The sequence below is a fragment of the Tursiops truncatus genome, chromosome 4, assembly GCF_011762595.2.
Source record: "Tursiops truncatus isolate mTurTru1 chromosome 4, mTurTru1.mat.Y, whole genome shotgun sequence".
Classification (NCBI taxonomy): Eukaryota; Metazoa; Chordata; class Mammalia; order Artiodactyla; family Delphinidae; genus Tursiops; species Tursiops truncatus.
In genome coordinates, this window is record NC_047037.1 from 61,996,438 (window position 1) to 62,014,532 (window position 18,095).

Consider the following 18,095-nt stretch of genomic DNA (forward strand, 5'->3'; position numbering starts at 1 on the left):
TGCAAGACAAAACTGGCCAACGGGACTTGTTAATTTCAGAAATCAAAGTAACTAAACTTTTTAATAGCCACAATTTAAATGTAGAATGTAAGGTTTTAACGATTTCTATCTTCCATATTTTTAACAAGCCATAAAATTGTGCTAGGTTTTCTGGTTAAAGTGATTGCAAATTTGGACCCTAAGGTTAAATCCTGGAGGTTAATTTTATATCAGGTCTGTATTAGCCACATTATAGCTACAATCCACTATCCTTTTTACAGAAACCCTTCCAATTTAAGACTCTGCAAGTTGTATACTGCCAAAAATGCCCATGTAGATTTATAAGAGCAGTGTAATATTGATGTACCATATTACTTCCATGAATTCTTAGCTATCTTGCCTTGCTTGATCCTAACAAAGGTTGTAAGAAGCTATGAAATGCCGAAAGACAAAAGGCCCAAAGCCCGAGCTCCCAGTAAATCAATAGGCCGTCTTAAAAGTGTCTTCTGTAACAAGGCTCATACTGAACTCCACTGACACCAGATCTCCCCCTGTGACACCCAGGACTCTCCTCCCTTAATATGTGCATGAAAGGTGAAGAAGGACAACCGGAAATAATTTGTTTAGGATCTGTATCTTATAAAACATCCTTATCGATTAATACAATGACATCTTTTATATTAAAGAAAGTCAGTACAGCATAATCCAAAACTATCTTTAAATAGTACATTTAAGGAAACTAAGCCAAAAGACTGTTGCATTATGATTTAATCTAATTGCACAAAAATTTGAAATTACAACCCCTCTAGATTTCTAAGAAGAAGGTTATGCATGCCTCCATATTCAATTCTGCATTGTTACATTTAAACCAGATAGTGAATTTCACAACATGATGGATCAATTTAGAATTTCCATGCAACACCTCAAATTATATAAAATGGAAGCAATTTTTAAAGCTTTGTGGAATGTTTAAAGTTCTACTTTGTGCTAAAGTTTTTTGGGTTTTTTTTGTTTGTTTTTTTACCAGCAACTTTGGATTATAATGTATCAGGTGGCTATACTTTAAAATGCTGATCACTGAATATCGTGGACTTTGAACTGGCTTCTACTCCTAAAAATGTATCACCACTTAAGTAGACAACCAAAAATTCCCTTCACTTCAAAAGTCTCAAATTGTGTTTCTTACAAAATAAGATTTGTGTAACAAACTGCCTTCTATGGGACCAGAACTATGGTAATAGTGGGTTCAACCATGTTAGTGGGTTCAATTATGTTAATATTTTATTTTCAAAAGCACTTTACAAGAAAATGTAAGTATGGCTTCCAATAGGAATGTTATACCTGGACTTGATTGGTACCAAGCTCAGATTTTAGTTTTGCAAGGAAAAACAGGCTTTCAGGTTAAACAACAATTTGTAACCAAAACTTTAATCCCAAGGATTCTCACAAAACATATTACAAATGACAGCATGAAAAAAAATCTTGCACAGTAACTCAAAGTTCAGCTCTACAATGTACCCTTAAACTAACAGGACATTGGTATATTGAATAGTCTCAAATTTCCAAATAATATTACAAAGAGCTATGTATTCATATACAGCAATCACAGAAGGAACTTATGACCTAAAGCAAAGGTAAACTAACTTTCTTGAAACTTCTTAGATTCTAAACCCACCGGACAACCTCTTGTCCGGGGTGAAGACTAGTGGAATTTTTAAACCTCTAATCTAGTTTAAGGGTGCAGCTTTTATTTTTACCTGCTGGCTTGTGTTCACAGCAGCTTTTAAAGACTGCTTGCTTAACTACAGCTGCATAGCCCAGCTACAGAAAGTCTTTTCAATTTTTGCCAGTTTTGTTTCCATAATATTAAACATCACACTTTAGCTGGACAGGAGTTAGAGGTTTATTATCAGTCTATGCAAGACTAAAAATTCAAAGCAAATTCAATTTTGCATAAGGGAACATTGTAAAGTAACAATTCTTGATATTACATGCCTCATATAATCCATTTCAAACCATAGAGAATTACATCTTTATGTGTCACTGTTCCAAGAGACAAACAAATGTGAACAGCTAAAACATTTTAAAAATGCGCCAAACTTACGAAGTCTCAAACAAAACTTGAATTTTCTGTACATACTCCTGTCAAATGAAGTTATTTCCTGTGCACCACTCCTCTTGCAAACTGGTCTTCTATTTCCTTTCATTTGACCTGGATCGTCTAGGAGACCCAGAGAAAGATCAGGACGGCTTGTGATTTCTCTCCTGGGACAGTGATCTCTCTCTTCTCCTATATCTAGAAAGGGACCTCCTCCGGCTGCGGGAGAAGCGTCTCCATCTTGGAGATGTGTGGTGAGGTGGAGGACTCCTCCTCCGATAATCATCTCGAGGGCGACGACCCCAAGAACGAGGCGGCCCACGATTTCAACTTCTCTTTTCCCCATTCGACAGTTCTACTCTTACTCGGCGGCCACATAGTGTTCTCTCATCTAGCTCTTGGACAGCATCGGCTGCATCTCGGGATCTTCAAATTCAACAAAAGCGAAGCCGGGAGGGTTTCTAGCAACCCGCACACTTCAGAGTGGTCCACAATAGCCAAAAGCTTGTTCCAATTCAGCCTTGTTACCATTGTTTCCAAGATTACCTACATAAACTTTACAGTCCAACGGACAGGAATCACGATGCATTTCAAGATCTCGGGTTAGAAACGCGAAGGCTCAAATCCACGCACCCTCAGCTGGGTCTTCCCGGTCCCCTCCCGCCTGGCACCCGCAGATGCTCTCGCACACCCGTCGTCCACGAAATTGCTCTATGGCTGTTTTTGTCCTCAATAGCAGAGTTGAGTAGTTGCAACAGAGACCATATGGGCCCAAAAGTCTAAAACATTTACTATCTGGAACTTTACAGAAAAAATTTGCTGACCCTTATTATCCAGGAGGATGGCAGAGCCTCTACTTGGAAAGAACCTGGTTCTAGAATTACTGTGGAGTGAGGACGAAAATGATCTTTATTGTGCTAAGCCACTGAGATTGTTATTTGTTACAGCAGCAGGTTACCTGTTACCTAACCAACCCACTGTGGATGTTTTGTGAAAGACATGTATATATAACTCTTCTACACTTTACAATGACTAGCTTTGGGATTGTTTTTTTTTTTCAATTGAAGTTTAGTTGATTTACAATATTCTTTAGTTTTAGGTGTACAACATAGTGATTCAAAATTTTTATAGATTATACTGGATTTAAAGTTATTATAAAATATTGGCTATATTACCTGTGCTGTACAATATATCCTTGTAGCTTATTTATTTTATACATAGTAATTTGTGCCTCTTAATCCCCTGTGGCAATTGGTTTTGAATAAAGAATGTTATCAATAATAAGAAATCACTGATTTAGTTTCTCTGGAATATATTTAATTTTTAAATTGTATTAAATTATTTAATATAATATATATATTAAATTATTTAAAACATTTAGGTTTCCAAATTTACTAAGCATCTGCATTTCACTCAGTAACAAGAGGGCTGGATAACTCTCACTATTGTAGCAGCTTGTATCCTAAACTTTGGCCTGGGTAAATAGGAGGTAGAGTTGGGGGTTCAAAACCCTGGCCTCCTAGCTTTTGGTCCCAAGCTGAAAATTCCTACCATGTAGAGATTATAAACTCACAGGGACAATAAGGACTAATGAGAAGTTTATGTGAAAGTGCTTTGTAAAGTATAATGTCATGCAGGTGATATCTCAGAACTGAACACAGCGGGGAAGGAAGGCCACCTGGTGAAGATGGAGCAGAGCTCCTCGGCGCTCACCTCTCAGAGCAGGTCTGCTGAAGGACCGCTGGCGCTCCAAACAGCTCATAATCCAAACCACAAAGTGGGCCAGACTAGTGCTTTTTAGAAGTGTCTTAGCTATAACTTTAGATCTTCTTCAGTTCTATAAACTGATACTTTTCATTTAATCACTGAAACAAAATATACATGAAAACAATATCTATTTCTTTCAAAAAGTTCTTAGCTACTAACTTCTATTTTCACAACCTTGTGGTCTCAAAGTTCTCAAGAACAAAGGGCTGAAAGACCAAACTTTTCACTGTTGGTAATTATGTTTTCATAGGTATATATTGCATTTACATTGAATTTAGTTTCTTAATTTTTCCTCATTAAACACACACAGACAGGGACCAGGAGTCCTACTCCTGTACCAAATCACTGCCTTTAACTGCCATGGAATTAAATCTAGTCAAGAACCTCTTCTACTCAGAGAAGTAAATAAAGGATAAGGGATGCTTTGACTACTGGTTCTGCAGTGTTTGGTCAACTGCAGTCTTCTCCCCTTCTGACAGCCCTGAGAGTCCAGGTGAGGTGGGAGAATGTGAACTTGCAGTTTGTGCCGACCTGATCTGAGAACATAGGCTTATGGAAGTGCAAAGTTGGGCTCATCAGGGCTGGGGTTTTGCCAGGGGGCATAATGAAAGGATGAGTCGTGGCATTTGAGGACATTGGTAAGAGAGTAGTTGAAGTGATGACTGGAACTGAAAACTGAATAGAGAAGAAAGTAAAGATAGGGGGAGCTGATCAAGTAACACATGTACTAGTTAGAATAACCGAGAAAGGGATGTGGGAAAATACAAGGTTGTGGTGAAAAAGTGAGATTTCACATTTCAGAGGTGGAGAAATGTTCAGGGTAAAGACAAGACCTACGGTGAAGCCATAAGTATGGGTCACAGAAGTGAAGTGAGGTGAGCGTCGCTGGATCTGAGGAGGTGAAGGAACCCAGAAGCAACAGGTCTGGGTTATTCAGGGCTGAATTATTCACACAGAGGATGAAGACAACCAGATGGCAGCAGGATTTGGGCCACAGAGGATAACTGTGAGCCAGGTACTAAAATGAGGGCAAAGCAGGGGAGCACTGACAGTAATGAGGAGGGATAAAGTGATACGACTGGATGGCAGGACCACAGAGGAGAGTGTCCTGAAAGGGGTAATGGTCTGAGAGGGGAACTGGGAAGTGACAGTGAGGTCCATGGAGTGTGGGAGAAGCAACAGCATTCTCTTGACAGGGCTGCAGGAGAAGCAGGTGCCCAGGGTAAGCCAGGTTTCAGGCAGGAGACAGAGGGGGAGCCATTAGTAAACCAGATGAGGCTGTGGGCGTGTTCCAGAGGACACAGGGTGCGGCGGGAGGCTGTGTCACAAAGAAGAAGTGCAGAGCAGGATGTGGATAAACATGAAGAAGGGGGAAATGACAAACTCTCTCACTTTATTTTTATCCACGTTGTCTTCTATACAGTTTAAATGCTTTTTCAAATATTTTTCAGAACAATGTGGGGTATACTTAAAAAAAAACAACCTTAAACTTTTAAACATTCCATGCTAGACACAAACCTGAAGTATTTTTAAAAAGCTCACAATAAGGAAACGGGGAAATTCTCAAATGATGGTTGACAAACAAAATTCTGATAAACTTAAAACTTTTACTATTATTTTGCATTAATTATTCTTGGCTTGAAGGAATACAAGGAAGAAGAAAGGGGTAAGTACATAACTGGGAACAAATATTGGTGTTGCTGAAAGAGTATAAAAAAGGGATACTCATAGTTCTTTGTCACACTATTTATGCATCTCCTTAAAAAGTCACAAGTGAACAGAGTCAGTGCTAGAGGAGCACAATGTGTTTGCGTTAAAGACACGCTATTTTATTCCCAAACTTGACTGAAACCACCACAGACTAAGAAGATGTAGAGAGGGCTCTTCCCCTCCAAGCTGGGTTGGTGTTAGAGAGCTGGGTGAGGGTTAAGAAAGTTGATGCTTTTAGTAAACTTTGGACCTCCTCCCCCAGAAGACTGTATATAAGCTAATACATATAACATTTCACTTACTATTTCAGGAGGTTTGGAATCTACCCAAGACCATTCTTGGGCCAAGACTAAGAGAAAGTGAAGTTTAGGAAAGTGGCCTGAAGAAGGCAATCAGAGAGCTAGCTTCTGAGGAAAGAAGACATTTTGTTTGAGAAATTTTCTAGGGGAAGAAGTAGGGAAGCCACTATTTCAGAGTTCAGATGAATTTGAGGATAGTGGTTTTGAACCAGGAGAAGCGAATGGATGCAAGGACCAGAAAGATATAGCCTTCATTCCAAATCCCTAGCTATAGGAGTGACAGCACACACTTTGAAATGTGCAACATATTAATAATCATTGTTGGGAAATCCAGGAATGAGAGACATGGAAGAGGTAGAAATGAGTTAAAAAATGCCCAGAGTCTGGAATCAGACAGACCTACATTAGACGACTTGGGTTTCATTAGCTCACTGTTGAGAAGGTTAGTGTTTCTAGGCCTCACATATAAAGTAAAGATAGTTCATGGGCTGGAGTGAAAATTAAGTTAGCTAACACAAGTGATACGTTTGGCAAACAGCCTGGCACCTGGTGGCCCTAAGCAAATGGTAATACTTTACGTGTGCAGATTTGGGGAGTGACATTACCCATGTCCTTACCGAGAATGCCAACAGAAGAGATGGGCCGTGCCAGTGCTGTTTTCCAGGATGCTCCAGAGGGAGTGGACCACTTATTTGTGGTCCTCTCCGCCAAGAAACAATATTGCAGGGCTCTAGCCTGCCCTGATCTCTGAAGGTACACATACAGCTCCTTTTCCTTCTTGATGCCCACCTCATAGGGATACTGGACAGCGGCCTGGACTGCACGGATGGAAGTCTCCTGAGAAAGGCACCCAGGGTGCTGCTTCCGCATCTTCCGAAGGGCTTCACTGAAAATGGTGTCCATGTTGGACAAGCTCTGGATCGGCTTGTTGTAGATTCTACGGGATTCTAGAGATTGATCTGAAAGAAATAAGAAAGAAAATTTGGAAATGTTACATATACCAAGGGAATATGTGTATATAGCAATAGTAATAACTTGTTCAAATTCAAAATATGAAATTAAATACTATTCATCAAGATATTTAATGTAACACTAATACCAAAATCTCCGACATCTTTGCAACTTAGTCCCATTAGACAGAATTTAATAGATTCAAAGCAATTTCCAGTTACCTAATTGAGGCATAAAAGTTACACTTTCTTTTTACTTCAAGGCCAAGATAATATTATGATAGATTAATTATATCAATCTGCCAGTGAGCTTAAGGAAAATCGTTCTGAGTTAATGATATTTTAGGTTCAAAATAATTTTAACTCCATTCTTAACAGTAACAAAAACTTTAAAATACCTAGAAAAGGAGACAGTGTAATATCGGCACAAGGATAGAGATACAAATCAATGAAGAGAATTGAAAGTTCAAACATAAATCCTTATAATCACTGCCAATTGATTTTCAACACAGGTGCCAAAACAATTTAATGAGAGAAAGGAGATGCTGCAGACAACTGGATATCCACATGAAAAAAACAAACTTAGATCCTTACCTAGCACCATATATAAAAATTAATTCAAAATGGATCATAAATCTAAATTGAAGAGCTAAAACTATAAAATTTTCTTAAAAAAAAAAGAAAAATCTTTATGACCTTTGGTTAGGCAAAGTATTCTTAGCACAATCCATGAAAGAAAAAAATCAATAAGTTGGACTTCATCAAAATTAAAGACTTTTGTACTTCAGAGAACACCATTAAGCAAATGAAATGAAATGAAATGATAAACCATAGACTGAGAGAAAATATTTGTGTGGTAGGCAAAATAACACCCTCCCCAAATGTCTACTTCCTAATCCCCAGAACCTATGAATATATTACCTTACATGGCAAAGAGACTCTACAGATGTGATTAAGGTTAAAGACCTTGAAATGTGAAGATTACCGTGTATTATCCAGGTGGGCCCAATCTAATTACATGAATGCTTAAAAGAGGAGAGCCTTTCCCAGCTGGAGTGAGAGAGGAAGAGTCAGAGAGATGCAACACAGGAAGGACTGGCTCCATGGATGACAACCTGGCTTTGAACACGGTGGAAGGGGGCCAAGAGCAAAGGACTGCAGTGACCTCTAGAAGCTAGGAATGGCCATCAGTTTACAACCAGCAAAAACATGGAGACCTTGGTCCTACAACACAAGTATGAATTCTGCCAACAACCCGAGTGAGCAGTAAACAGATTCTCCCTTAGAGCCTTCAGAAAGGAGTGCAGCCGCTGACACCTGGGTTTAGTCCAGTGAGACCCCTACCAGACTTCTGACCTATAGATCACTAAGTAATACATTTGTGTTGTTAAAACTGCTGAGCTGGTGGTAATTTGTTATCAAGAAGTAGAAAATGAATACAATTTGCATACAGAATATCTAATTAAGTATTTGTATCCAGAGTATATAAAGACCTCTTATGACTCAATAATAAGAAGGCAAACAACTCAATTTTAAAATGGGTAAAAACTTGAGTGGATATTTCACCAAAGAGCATATACAAACAGCTAATAAGCAGTGAAAAAACATTCAGCATCATTAGTCATTAGGGAAATGCAGATTAAAACCACAATGAATGTGGTAGGCAGCCTCTAAGTAATGGGATGTCGTTTCTGAGATTAAATGACAAAAAGATTCTTGCTCTCTCACTTGCTCGCTCTGAGGGAAACAAGCTACCATGGGTGAGCTGCCCTCCAGTGAAGCCCATGAGGCAAAGAACTGAAGGAGGCTTTCAGCCAACAGCCAGTGAGGAACCGAGGCCTTCAGTTCAACAGACCAAGAGGAACTGAATTCCACTAATAGCCACTTGAGTGAGCTTGGAAGTAGATCGCTCCCCAGTCAAGTCTCCAGGTAGATACAGTCCCCCCTGCAATACCTTGAATGTAGTCTTTTGTGAAACCCTAAACCAGAGGGCCTAGCTAACCACACCCAGATTCCACAGAAACTGTAAGATAGGAATAGTTTGATTTTAAGCAAATAAATTTGGGGATAATTTGTTATGCAACTATAGATAACCAACACAGACCCACTAGAAGGACTATCATCAAAAAGACATGACACAGAATGTTGGCGGTGATGTGGAGTACCTGGAACCCTCGTGCTTTGCTTGTGAGAATGTAAAACAGTACATTCACTTTGAAAACAGTTTGGCAGTTTCTTAAAAAGATAAACATAAACTTACTGTTCGACCCAGCAATTTCACTCCTAGGAATCTACCCAAGAGAAATGAAAACGTGTAAAACTTGTATGTGAATACTCACTGCAGCATTATTTATAGTAGCTCAAAACCAAAAACAATGTGAATATCTGACTGATGAATGGATAAAGAAAATGTAGTATAGTCATACAATGAAATACTATTCAGCAATAAAAAGGATCAAACTGGACTTCCCTGGTGGCGCAGTGGTTAAGAATCCACCTGCCAATGCAGGGGACACAGGTTCCAGCCCTGGTCCAGGAAGATCCCACATGCTGCGGAGCAACTAAGCCCGTGCACCACAACTAATGACCCTGCGCTCTAGAGCCCAAGAGCCACAACTACTGAGCCCACATGCCACAACTACTGAAGCCTGCGTGCCACAACTTCTGAAGCCGGCATGCCTAGAGCCTGTGCTCTGCGACAAGAGAAACCACTGCAGCGAGAAGCCCAAGCACCGCAACAAAGAGTAGTCCCCGCTCACTGCAACTAGTGAAAGACTGCGCACAGCAATGAAGACCCAATGCAGCCAAAACTAAATAAATAAATAAATAAATAAATTAATTAATTAATTATTTTAAAAGGGACTTCCCTGGTGGCACAGTGGTTAAGAATCCACCTGCTGATGCAGGGGACACAGGTTCGAGCCCTCATCCAGGAAGATACCACATGCTGTGGAGCAACTAAGCCCATGTGCCATAACTACTGAGCCTGTGCTCTAGATCCTGCATGCCACAGCTACTGAAGCCCGGGTGCCTAGAGCCCGTGCTCTGCAACAAGCGAAGCCGCCGCAATGAGAAGCCCACACACCACAATGAAGAGCAGCCTGCACTCACCTCAACGAAGACCCAACACAGCCAGGAAAAAAGAAAAAAAGGATCAAACTAATGACACATGCTACAACACAAATGAACCTTAAAAACATTATGCAAGCTGAAAGAAGCCAGACGCAAAAGATTACATATTGATGTGATGTAATTTATTTTAAATGTCCAGAAGAGGCAAATCTATAGAGACAGAAAGATCAGCTGTTGCCTAGGGCTGGGGGTGGGAGTGGGGGTAAGCTGCAAAAGGGCAGAGGGAACTTTTGGGGATAGTGGAGAAGTCCTAAAACTGATTTATGGGGATGGTTGCGCAACTCTAACTCAAAGGCAAATTATGCCTCATCAAGGCTGTTAAAAAATATCTAGCAATGAATTTGTTAAGAAAGGTACAAGACCTTTATGAAGGCCTATATAACATTTTATTGAAGAACATAAAATAATACCTTAATAAAGAATGACCCCATGTCCCTGAATATAAATATTTAATAGCATAAAATAAGTATTTTCCATATATTATATATGAATTTCTAATCAGAATCCTTGTGGTCCTATTTTTTTAAATAACTCAAAAGAATTATTTTAAAGTTTACATAAAAGTATAAATGTGTAACAAATTTATTTTTTCTAAAATAGTTTTCTAAAATAGTATTCCAGAAACTGTTTCCTAAAAAGTGCTACTATCTCTTAAAAAATAAAGCAATATATCAAAAATGTACACCTTAGTTAATTAGACCAGAAACCTACCAGAGCTTACAAAGCAGTTTCACTATAAAAAGACAGATGAATGTGAGCCAGTCTGGCATTAGTATGTTACTATGTGTCCAAGGGAGAGTAAGGTTTGGATATAATCATGTGCACAAGGAAGAACTGTATCTGTGAGGCATTGTATAATCTCAACCTTTTTTTTTTTTTTAACCTAGTTGGCAAGAACATTTCCTTAATGCTTGATTACTATGTAGAATTGAAAAGAATGGATTTTTTTTTTTTTTTTTTTTTTTTTTTTTTGCGGTACGCGGGCCTCTGACTGTTGTGGCCTCTCCCGTTGCGGAGCACAGGCTCCGGACACGCAGGCTCAGCGGCCATGGCTCACTGGCCCAGCCGCTCCGTGGCATGTGGGATCTTCCCAGACTGGAGCACGAACCCGTGTCCCCTGCACCGGCAGGCGGACTCTCAACCACTGCGCCACCAGGGAAGCCCAAAAGAATGGATTTTTAAATTAATGCTTTCCCATATGATATAAGAATAAGATTCAGGAAAGGAGGCAAGATGATGAGTAGCAGCATGTGGTCCCTGTTATTGTTGGAAAAACATGAACTCTACCCAACAGGCTACCAATTACTTGCTCAGTTAACCAATGAGTTACCCAATCCTTTATGGGAAGGCAAGCTCAGTGCAGAAGGATGAAGACCTTTCCAGGGCCTACAGCTGATTTAATTCCCTGGTGGCTCAAAAGAGAGACAAGAACAGACAGTGGGGAGAGGACAGTGGGTAGAAGACAAGTGGAAGAGGAAAGGAGGCAGAGCTGTCAGTGTTGTGGCATCTGACAACAGGTGGCTGTTGCAGACTTTCCTGGGACAGAGCATAGTTGGGTTTGGGATATCTTAGAGCTGGATCTCTGTCCTTGTGACACTACCACCAGCCCCACCATGACAGGGGCTGATTCTCAACATCATAGCACACATCAGGGTTATTTGAGGAGTTTAAAAAGTTTGGATGCCCATGCCCCACTGTGAACTCAGTTAAGAATCTTTAAGGGGGCTTCCCTGGTGGCGCAGTGGTTGAGAGTCCACCTGCCGATGCAGGGGACACGGGTTCGTGCCCTGGTCCAGGAAGATCCCACATGCCGCAGAGCGGCTAGGCCCATAAGCCATGGCCGCTGAGCCAGCATGTCCGGAGCCTGTGCTCCGCAACGAGAGAGGCCACGACAGTGAGAGGCCCACATAACGCAAAAAAAAAAAAAAAAAAAAAAAAAAAAAAAGAATCTTTAAGGGTGGGGCCTGGGCATGAGTATTTTTTTTTAATTCAATAGTTGATTTTGAGGTATAGCCTCTGGGAGGTCCAAGAGCAGAGCATATGTCAGCCACTGTATCAAGGACAGATGCAGCTCCTGGCAACTCTAACCTGGGCCAGAGATTGAAAAGAGATGAGAAAGAAAAAAAGGAAGAAAGTGGTCCAGTGGTTAAGACTTCGCCTTCCAATGCAGGGGGTGTGGATTCAATCCCTGGTTGGGGAGCGAAGATCCCACATGCCTTGAGGCCAAAAAACCAAAACATAAAACAGAAGCAATATTGTAACAAATTCAATAAAGACTTTTAAAAAAAATGGTCCATATCAAAAAAAATCTTTAAAAAAAAATGAAGAAGAAAAAAACTGAATAGTGTGCAGTAATTTTAGCCAATTGGCATATTCCTAGTATTCTGGGGATACTCAGAACCTCTGAGACTACAGATGCACATTTTGGGAGCCCCCCAGAGCACTTGTTCCGACCAGCCTAGGGCCAAACTAAGCACATCCACTGGAGAGTGCTGGATCAGGGCACAAACATTAGAAGGTTTTTTCCTGTCAATTTCCTATTCCTTTTGTTCTGTGGCTGTAACTGAAGGATGCTATTATCTTAAAACTTCATTTTATTACTACAAAATATATTCAGAATTTCCACTTTGGGTCTACAGGTATGGTGTTTTCAAAGTGTATTTCTTATACAGCTGGTAGTTTTAGAGTCTTGGTAGTTTTAAAGTCACTCAGCTGTAACTACATAATAAGAGAGGCAAGTGTGAGCAGGTCAGCACCAGCATTAGCTGCCAGGAACATGGGAAAGTGAAGAACTAATTAATGATTCAAATATGCTTATAATTGAATTCTTTCCCTGACCCATTCACATTTTTTTCTTAATTCTTTGAAGTTTTCTAAGGCAGAAGTTTTAATTAAAAAAATAAAGGACTCACATGCCCAAAGGAAGAAAAGGAGGTGATTATTTTCCCTCTTTCCTTTCTAGTAAACTAACAGGAAGAGATTTTCTCTGCCTAGGATAAAGAGAGACATAATGTGCAGTTTACAGAAATGGTTTCCTAAGACATAATGGACTCTCTTTTCTCTAACTCTCATAAACAATAAGCTGTCTCTCTCATAGAAGGGCTGCAAAGGACAAACACAACAACTGCATTTTTCCAGGCTTGAGGGGGGGGTCCCTAAAGAAGTGCGGTATAGAAAAAAGAAGCCCAGTTTAGACGTGTGCTCAGGCTTCCTAGGTATGGCAGTGTCACTCTGCTTTTGTGAAACATGTTTATATAAATGTTCCCAGACAGTAAAAATAAATTACAAAGCGCAAAAGATAAAATGAAGAGAAAGACAGATGTAACCACTAAGATTTTTTTTTAAGCCACAAAATCTAAACAGATCAAGGTCTTTGGGCAGAATAAGAATCGCTAAAAATGGCTAACACAGCCCAGTGCAGTCATAGTAACAGGACCAGAGTTCATTACAGGGACAAAAACAGAGCACTGGGTTCCTGAGTTGAGGCTTCCACTTGGGTGTCCCCTGTGCCCATCTTTGACTAACAGTACACATTTTCAGCTTCATGCCAGAATCATGCACGTGGGAACAAGGAGTTCTTACTCAGTTTGGGAACAAGCAGGCTGCTGGCCAAATGCAAATAAATAGCATTTTACAGGACCCTCCCCTCCCCAGTTTAGCCAGAGCAATCTGGTTTGGCCAAGTGATTTTGAATTGCTCTGCTAAATCCATTGCACTGCAGTAGTCTAAGAGGCTTCATGTAACAAAAGCATTAAGATACATGAAGCTAATTAACTTCCACAGTCAACTCTCCAGGATGCGTGTTAAGTTTGTAGAGAAATTTGCAGCTACTTCCCAAATCACATTTTTAGATATATAAGTTAACCTCCTACAATCCCCTCCCACCCATAACTGGCTCCAAAACTGCTGATTGCAACATTGACCATTGGAAATTTCCTTCCTTCTCAACTTCTTTATTGGATGTGGAAACTAAATAAGTGCTCTTAATCTTTTCCTTTTGTTATTTTTTTAAGTCAACATTTCAGCAGTGGGGGTGGGGGTAGTGATGCGGAGTGAGAATAGGCTGAATTAATGGAATATTTTTACAAATGGAAAAAGAGAATTCAAAAATTTTACAGTATTTTTAAAACTGAGATATAAATCACATCAGTAAAAGTCACCATTTTAAAGTTTGTTAATTCAGGGGTTTTTGGTATAATCACAAGGTGTGCAACCATACATGTTTGTTTTTTAACCATGCAGAACCGATTTACTAATATCTTTAAGACAGCAGGTAATGTTTGCATGTAAAAAGTCAAAGCTAGGAAAAGTTATCTCCATTCTCACTCTTGCTCTCTGTACATCAGTGGTTCTCAAAGTGTGGTCCCCAGAATACAGCATCAACATCGCCTAGGAACTTGTTAGAAATGCAAATTGGGCCCCATCCCAGATGTACTAATTCAGAAAGTAATGAGTGGGGTCCTATAATCTATGTTTTAACAGACCCTCCAAGTGATTCTGATGCACAGTAACGTTTGAGAACCGTTCCTCTAGATCAAGACAATTGCACTAGCTTCACTAGCTATAGATTTGTAAATGCACATATATTTAATATCTATATATATATATATGTTTTTGTTTTTGTTTTTGTTTTTTTGCGGTACGCGGGCCTCTCACTGTTGTGGCCTCTCCCATTGCAGAGCACAGGCTCCGGACGCGCAGGCTCAGCGGCCATGGCTCACGGGCCCAGCCGCTCCACGGCATGTGGGATCTTCCTGGACCGGGGCACGAACCCGTGTCCCCTGCATCGGCAGGCGGACTCTCAACCACTGCGCCACCAGGGAAGCCCTACATCAATATATTTTAATAAAAAATATTTTATATTTATACATTCATATTTATAATAAACATCAGTACTATTTATATCATATATTTATAATAAATATCTGTACTATTTATATCATATATTTATAAAAAATATCTATTATAAAACATAAATATACATTTTTATAATAGATTTTTGTGAAGCCTGTCCTTCAAATCAATCCATCAATTTTGTCTGCCAAATAACCACAGTCTAACAGCTATATTTAAAAGCAAACAAAGGAAAAAAAGAAAGGAAAAGCACAAGACCTCAAATGAAAATGAAATGCAAAATATGTAAGCCTAGCTAAGCTACACATTTTGTAAGATAATAAGTGTAAATGTAGATAAGATTCTCTGAGCTAGTCCTTCATTGATCTGCCCGATTTCTCTACCTTGTATCTCTAGCGTTTATCTATTACAGGGCAGCACCAAGAAATCATAGGATTCTAAACAGTGGAACTCATTTTTTTTTTTAAGTAAAAGTTCCAGAGTTTTCCTTGGGATTCTAAACCCTAAACCTCAAAAGAGACACAGTAGAGCTGCCCAGGTTGTAGCAAGACAAAAAAAAACTGGAGCCCATAGGGTCTCAATACAGTTTGAAATCAGCTTATTTTGTTGAAACATTCCCTTTCATTGATGAAGAAGATAAAGCCCCCAAAGCTGATTTGTTAGGGTCCATATAGCTATGGGTTAAAATTATAATCCAGGTCTCCTGACATCCAATCCTAAACCTATTTCTCTACTAGACTGTACCCCTTCCACACTGGCCAGGCATCCCTTTTTCCTTTGGGTAAATTTAATGACTCAGATAATAGGAAAAGATAAACATTAAAAAAAAAACAAAAAACAAAGGTCTTCTCTACCTACCATCCAGATACAACCACTGTTAAAAATCTGTTATATCTCCTTGTTTTTTTTTCTGTATGTAAATATGCATATGAACACACACACATTTGTGCAACTTCCTATCTGGTTGTTTTTTCTACTTAATATTACATGTAAGCATTTTTCCAAGCTCTTCAATTTCCTTTAAAAATGGAAGTTTTAATGGCTGAATGGGGTTGCTTCACTGAGATCTATCATCTTTTATGCAATTAATCCCTTAGAATTAGATATTTGAGTTGTTTCCAACATTTAATAATGATAAATAAAGCTTCAGTGAGTATCACTGTATACAAATCTTTGTGTACTTCTGTGATTATTTCTCTGTGATAAACGTCTGAGAATAGAAATAATAAGTCAAAACATAAGAACAAGCTTCAATACATGATTGCCCAATTGCCGTCTAGACAGGCAGGATATACTACAAGCTGTTTAATAAGTGCTTATTTAAATTCAATCTGAGCATATTATTTTTTCTATCTTTGCTAATTTGCTTGGAAAAAATTAGTGTCTTTCAAATCATGAATGGTTTTATATTAATCACCAAGTTTAAAAAGCATTTAAGAATTAAGCATATACTTACTATATGATCCAGCAATACTACTCTTAGGTATTTACCCAGGAGAAAGGGAAATATAATGTCTGCAAAGACTTGTGTACACCCATAGTGAAAACAACCTAAATGTTCACCAACTGATAAATGAATAAACATATTGTGGTATATCCATACTATGGATTATTATTCAGTAACAAAAAAAGAATAAAAAATTAATACATGAAAGAACATCATGAACCTCAAAAACATGCTAAGTGAGAGAAGCCAGACACAAAAGACTACATGCTATATGAAATTCTAGAAAACAAAACTATAGTAACAGAAAACAGGCCAGTGGTTGTCTGCGGCCAAGGGCAGGGGAGAGAATCTACTGAAAGAGGCATGACAATACTATTTAGGGTGATAGAACTATACCTTGATTGTGGCAGTGGTTATACAACTGCAAATGATTACAGAAATTCATCGACCTCTTCATTTAAAATGGGTGAATTTTATTGTGTGTAAATTATACCTCAAGCTGGAAAAATCAAAACAAAAGCAAAAATCATTTAAGAAATTCTGGGGGGAAAACAACTTATTTTCATTTTTGTGTATTTTCTTTAAATTTTTATCTGTCACAGACCTACTAGAGAATGGACTTGAGGACACGGGGAGGGGGAAGGGTAAGCTGGGACGAAGTGAGAGAGTGGCATGGACATATATACACTACCAAACGTAAAATAGATAGCTAGTGGGAAGCAGCCGCATAGCACAGGGAGATCAGCTCAGTGCTTTGTGACCACCTAGAGGGGTGGGATAGGGAAGGTGGCCGGGAGGGAGACACAAGAGGGAAGAGATATGGGGACATATGTATATGTATAACTGATTCACTTTGTTATAAAGCAGAAACTAACACACCATTGTAAAGCAATTATACTCCAATAAAGATGTTTAAAAAACAACAACAACAAAATTTTTGTCTGTATTCATAATACTCTATGTAACTATAAGTATAGACTATATGTAAGTTTGTATTTAGACATTTTTATATCACAATTTGACATTTCTACAAAGTTTTCATGATTATCATTTAAAATAGTTATACATAATTGTCCAAAACCCAGAACCATTCTCCTATCGCTAACAGGTAAATTACCAAATTTTAAAGCAAATGATTCCTCCTCAATATTTGGATGCCACCAAGTGGACAAACTGTAATATTACTTAGATTGAGTAGACCTTTTTAGAAATTTAAAAAAATAACAATTTAGTGTTTAAAATTTTAATGTAAAATTAATTTTTAAAACTAAATAAATTTTAGTAATTAAAACAGATGCTTTTATAAGTGTACCAGACCATGATGCTCATCTATCTCTTGTAGTAACTTAACTCTCAAATCTGAATCTCTGGAAATCAGTCAAAGAAAAGAACTTCTGTCAAAATCAGGGCCTTTACAAACTAAAACTACAGGTGTAAATGATAGACATGGGTCTCTCTTAAGCCCCAAACCAAAAACCATTTAGGGACCTACAAATGCAAATAGCCTTTGCTGTAGGCCAAATGACTTCCAACAAAACAATAAGTGCTTCCAGGAGGCACAATGAAACCAGTGATGAAACTGTGGTGAAGATTATCTGGAAAGCAGAGAAAGACAGCAGGAAACTCATTCCCCTTTGGGCAAAGCCTTGCTAACTCTCTTTAGAGTCACCAGTATTTTCTCCTTACAGTTCCTGGCCTTTCCAGTTCAAGCTTTTGCTATTGAAATGAAACAGTAACTGGTTAGAGCCACAAAAAGAAAGATTATTTCAGGGAAGTGTTTGGTCCCTGCCAGGGTGGACAAAAGAAGGACTTTTTCAAAAGAAGCCTTTGAATGACACCTAGCCATTACCTACCACCAA

At 38.9% G+C, this 18,095-nt stretch overlaps 1 protein-coding gene and 1 pseudogene across 2 annotated transcripts in view; both read right to left on the bottom strand.

The window, feature by feature from the left end:
- The window catches only part of EHHADH (enoyl-CoA hydratase and 3-hydroxyacyl CoA dehydrogenase), a 52,286-nt gene that overhangs the window by 9,099 nt on the left and 25,092 nt on the right, over positions 1 to 18,095 (bottom strand). For both annotated transcript variants that reach the window (XM_033855594.2, XM_019946320.3), the window contains one exon: positions 6,471 to 6,812. In XM_033855594.2, coding sequence (XP_033711485.1) covers positions 6,471 to 6,812 — 342 coding nt within the window. The remainder of the gene's footprint in view (positions 1 to 6,470; positions 6,813 to 18,095) is intronic.
- On the bottom strand, positions 1,331 to 6,411 carry LOC109551921 (serine/arginine-rich splicing factor 3 pseudogene; annotated as a pseudogene).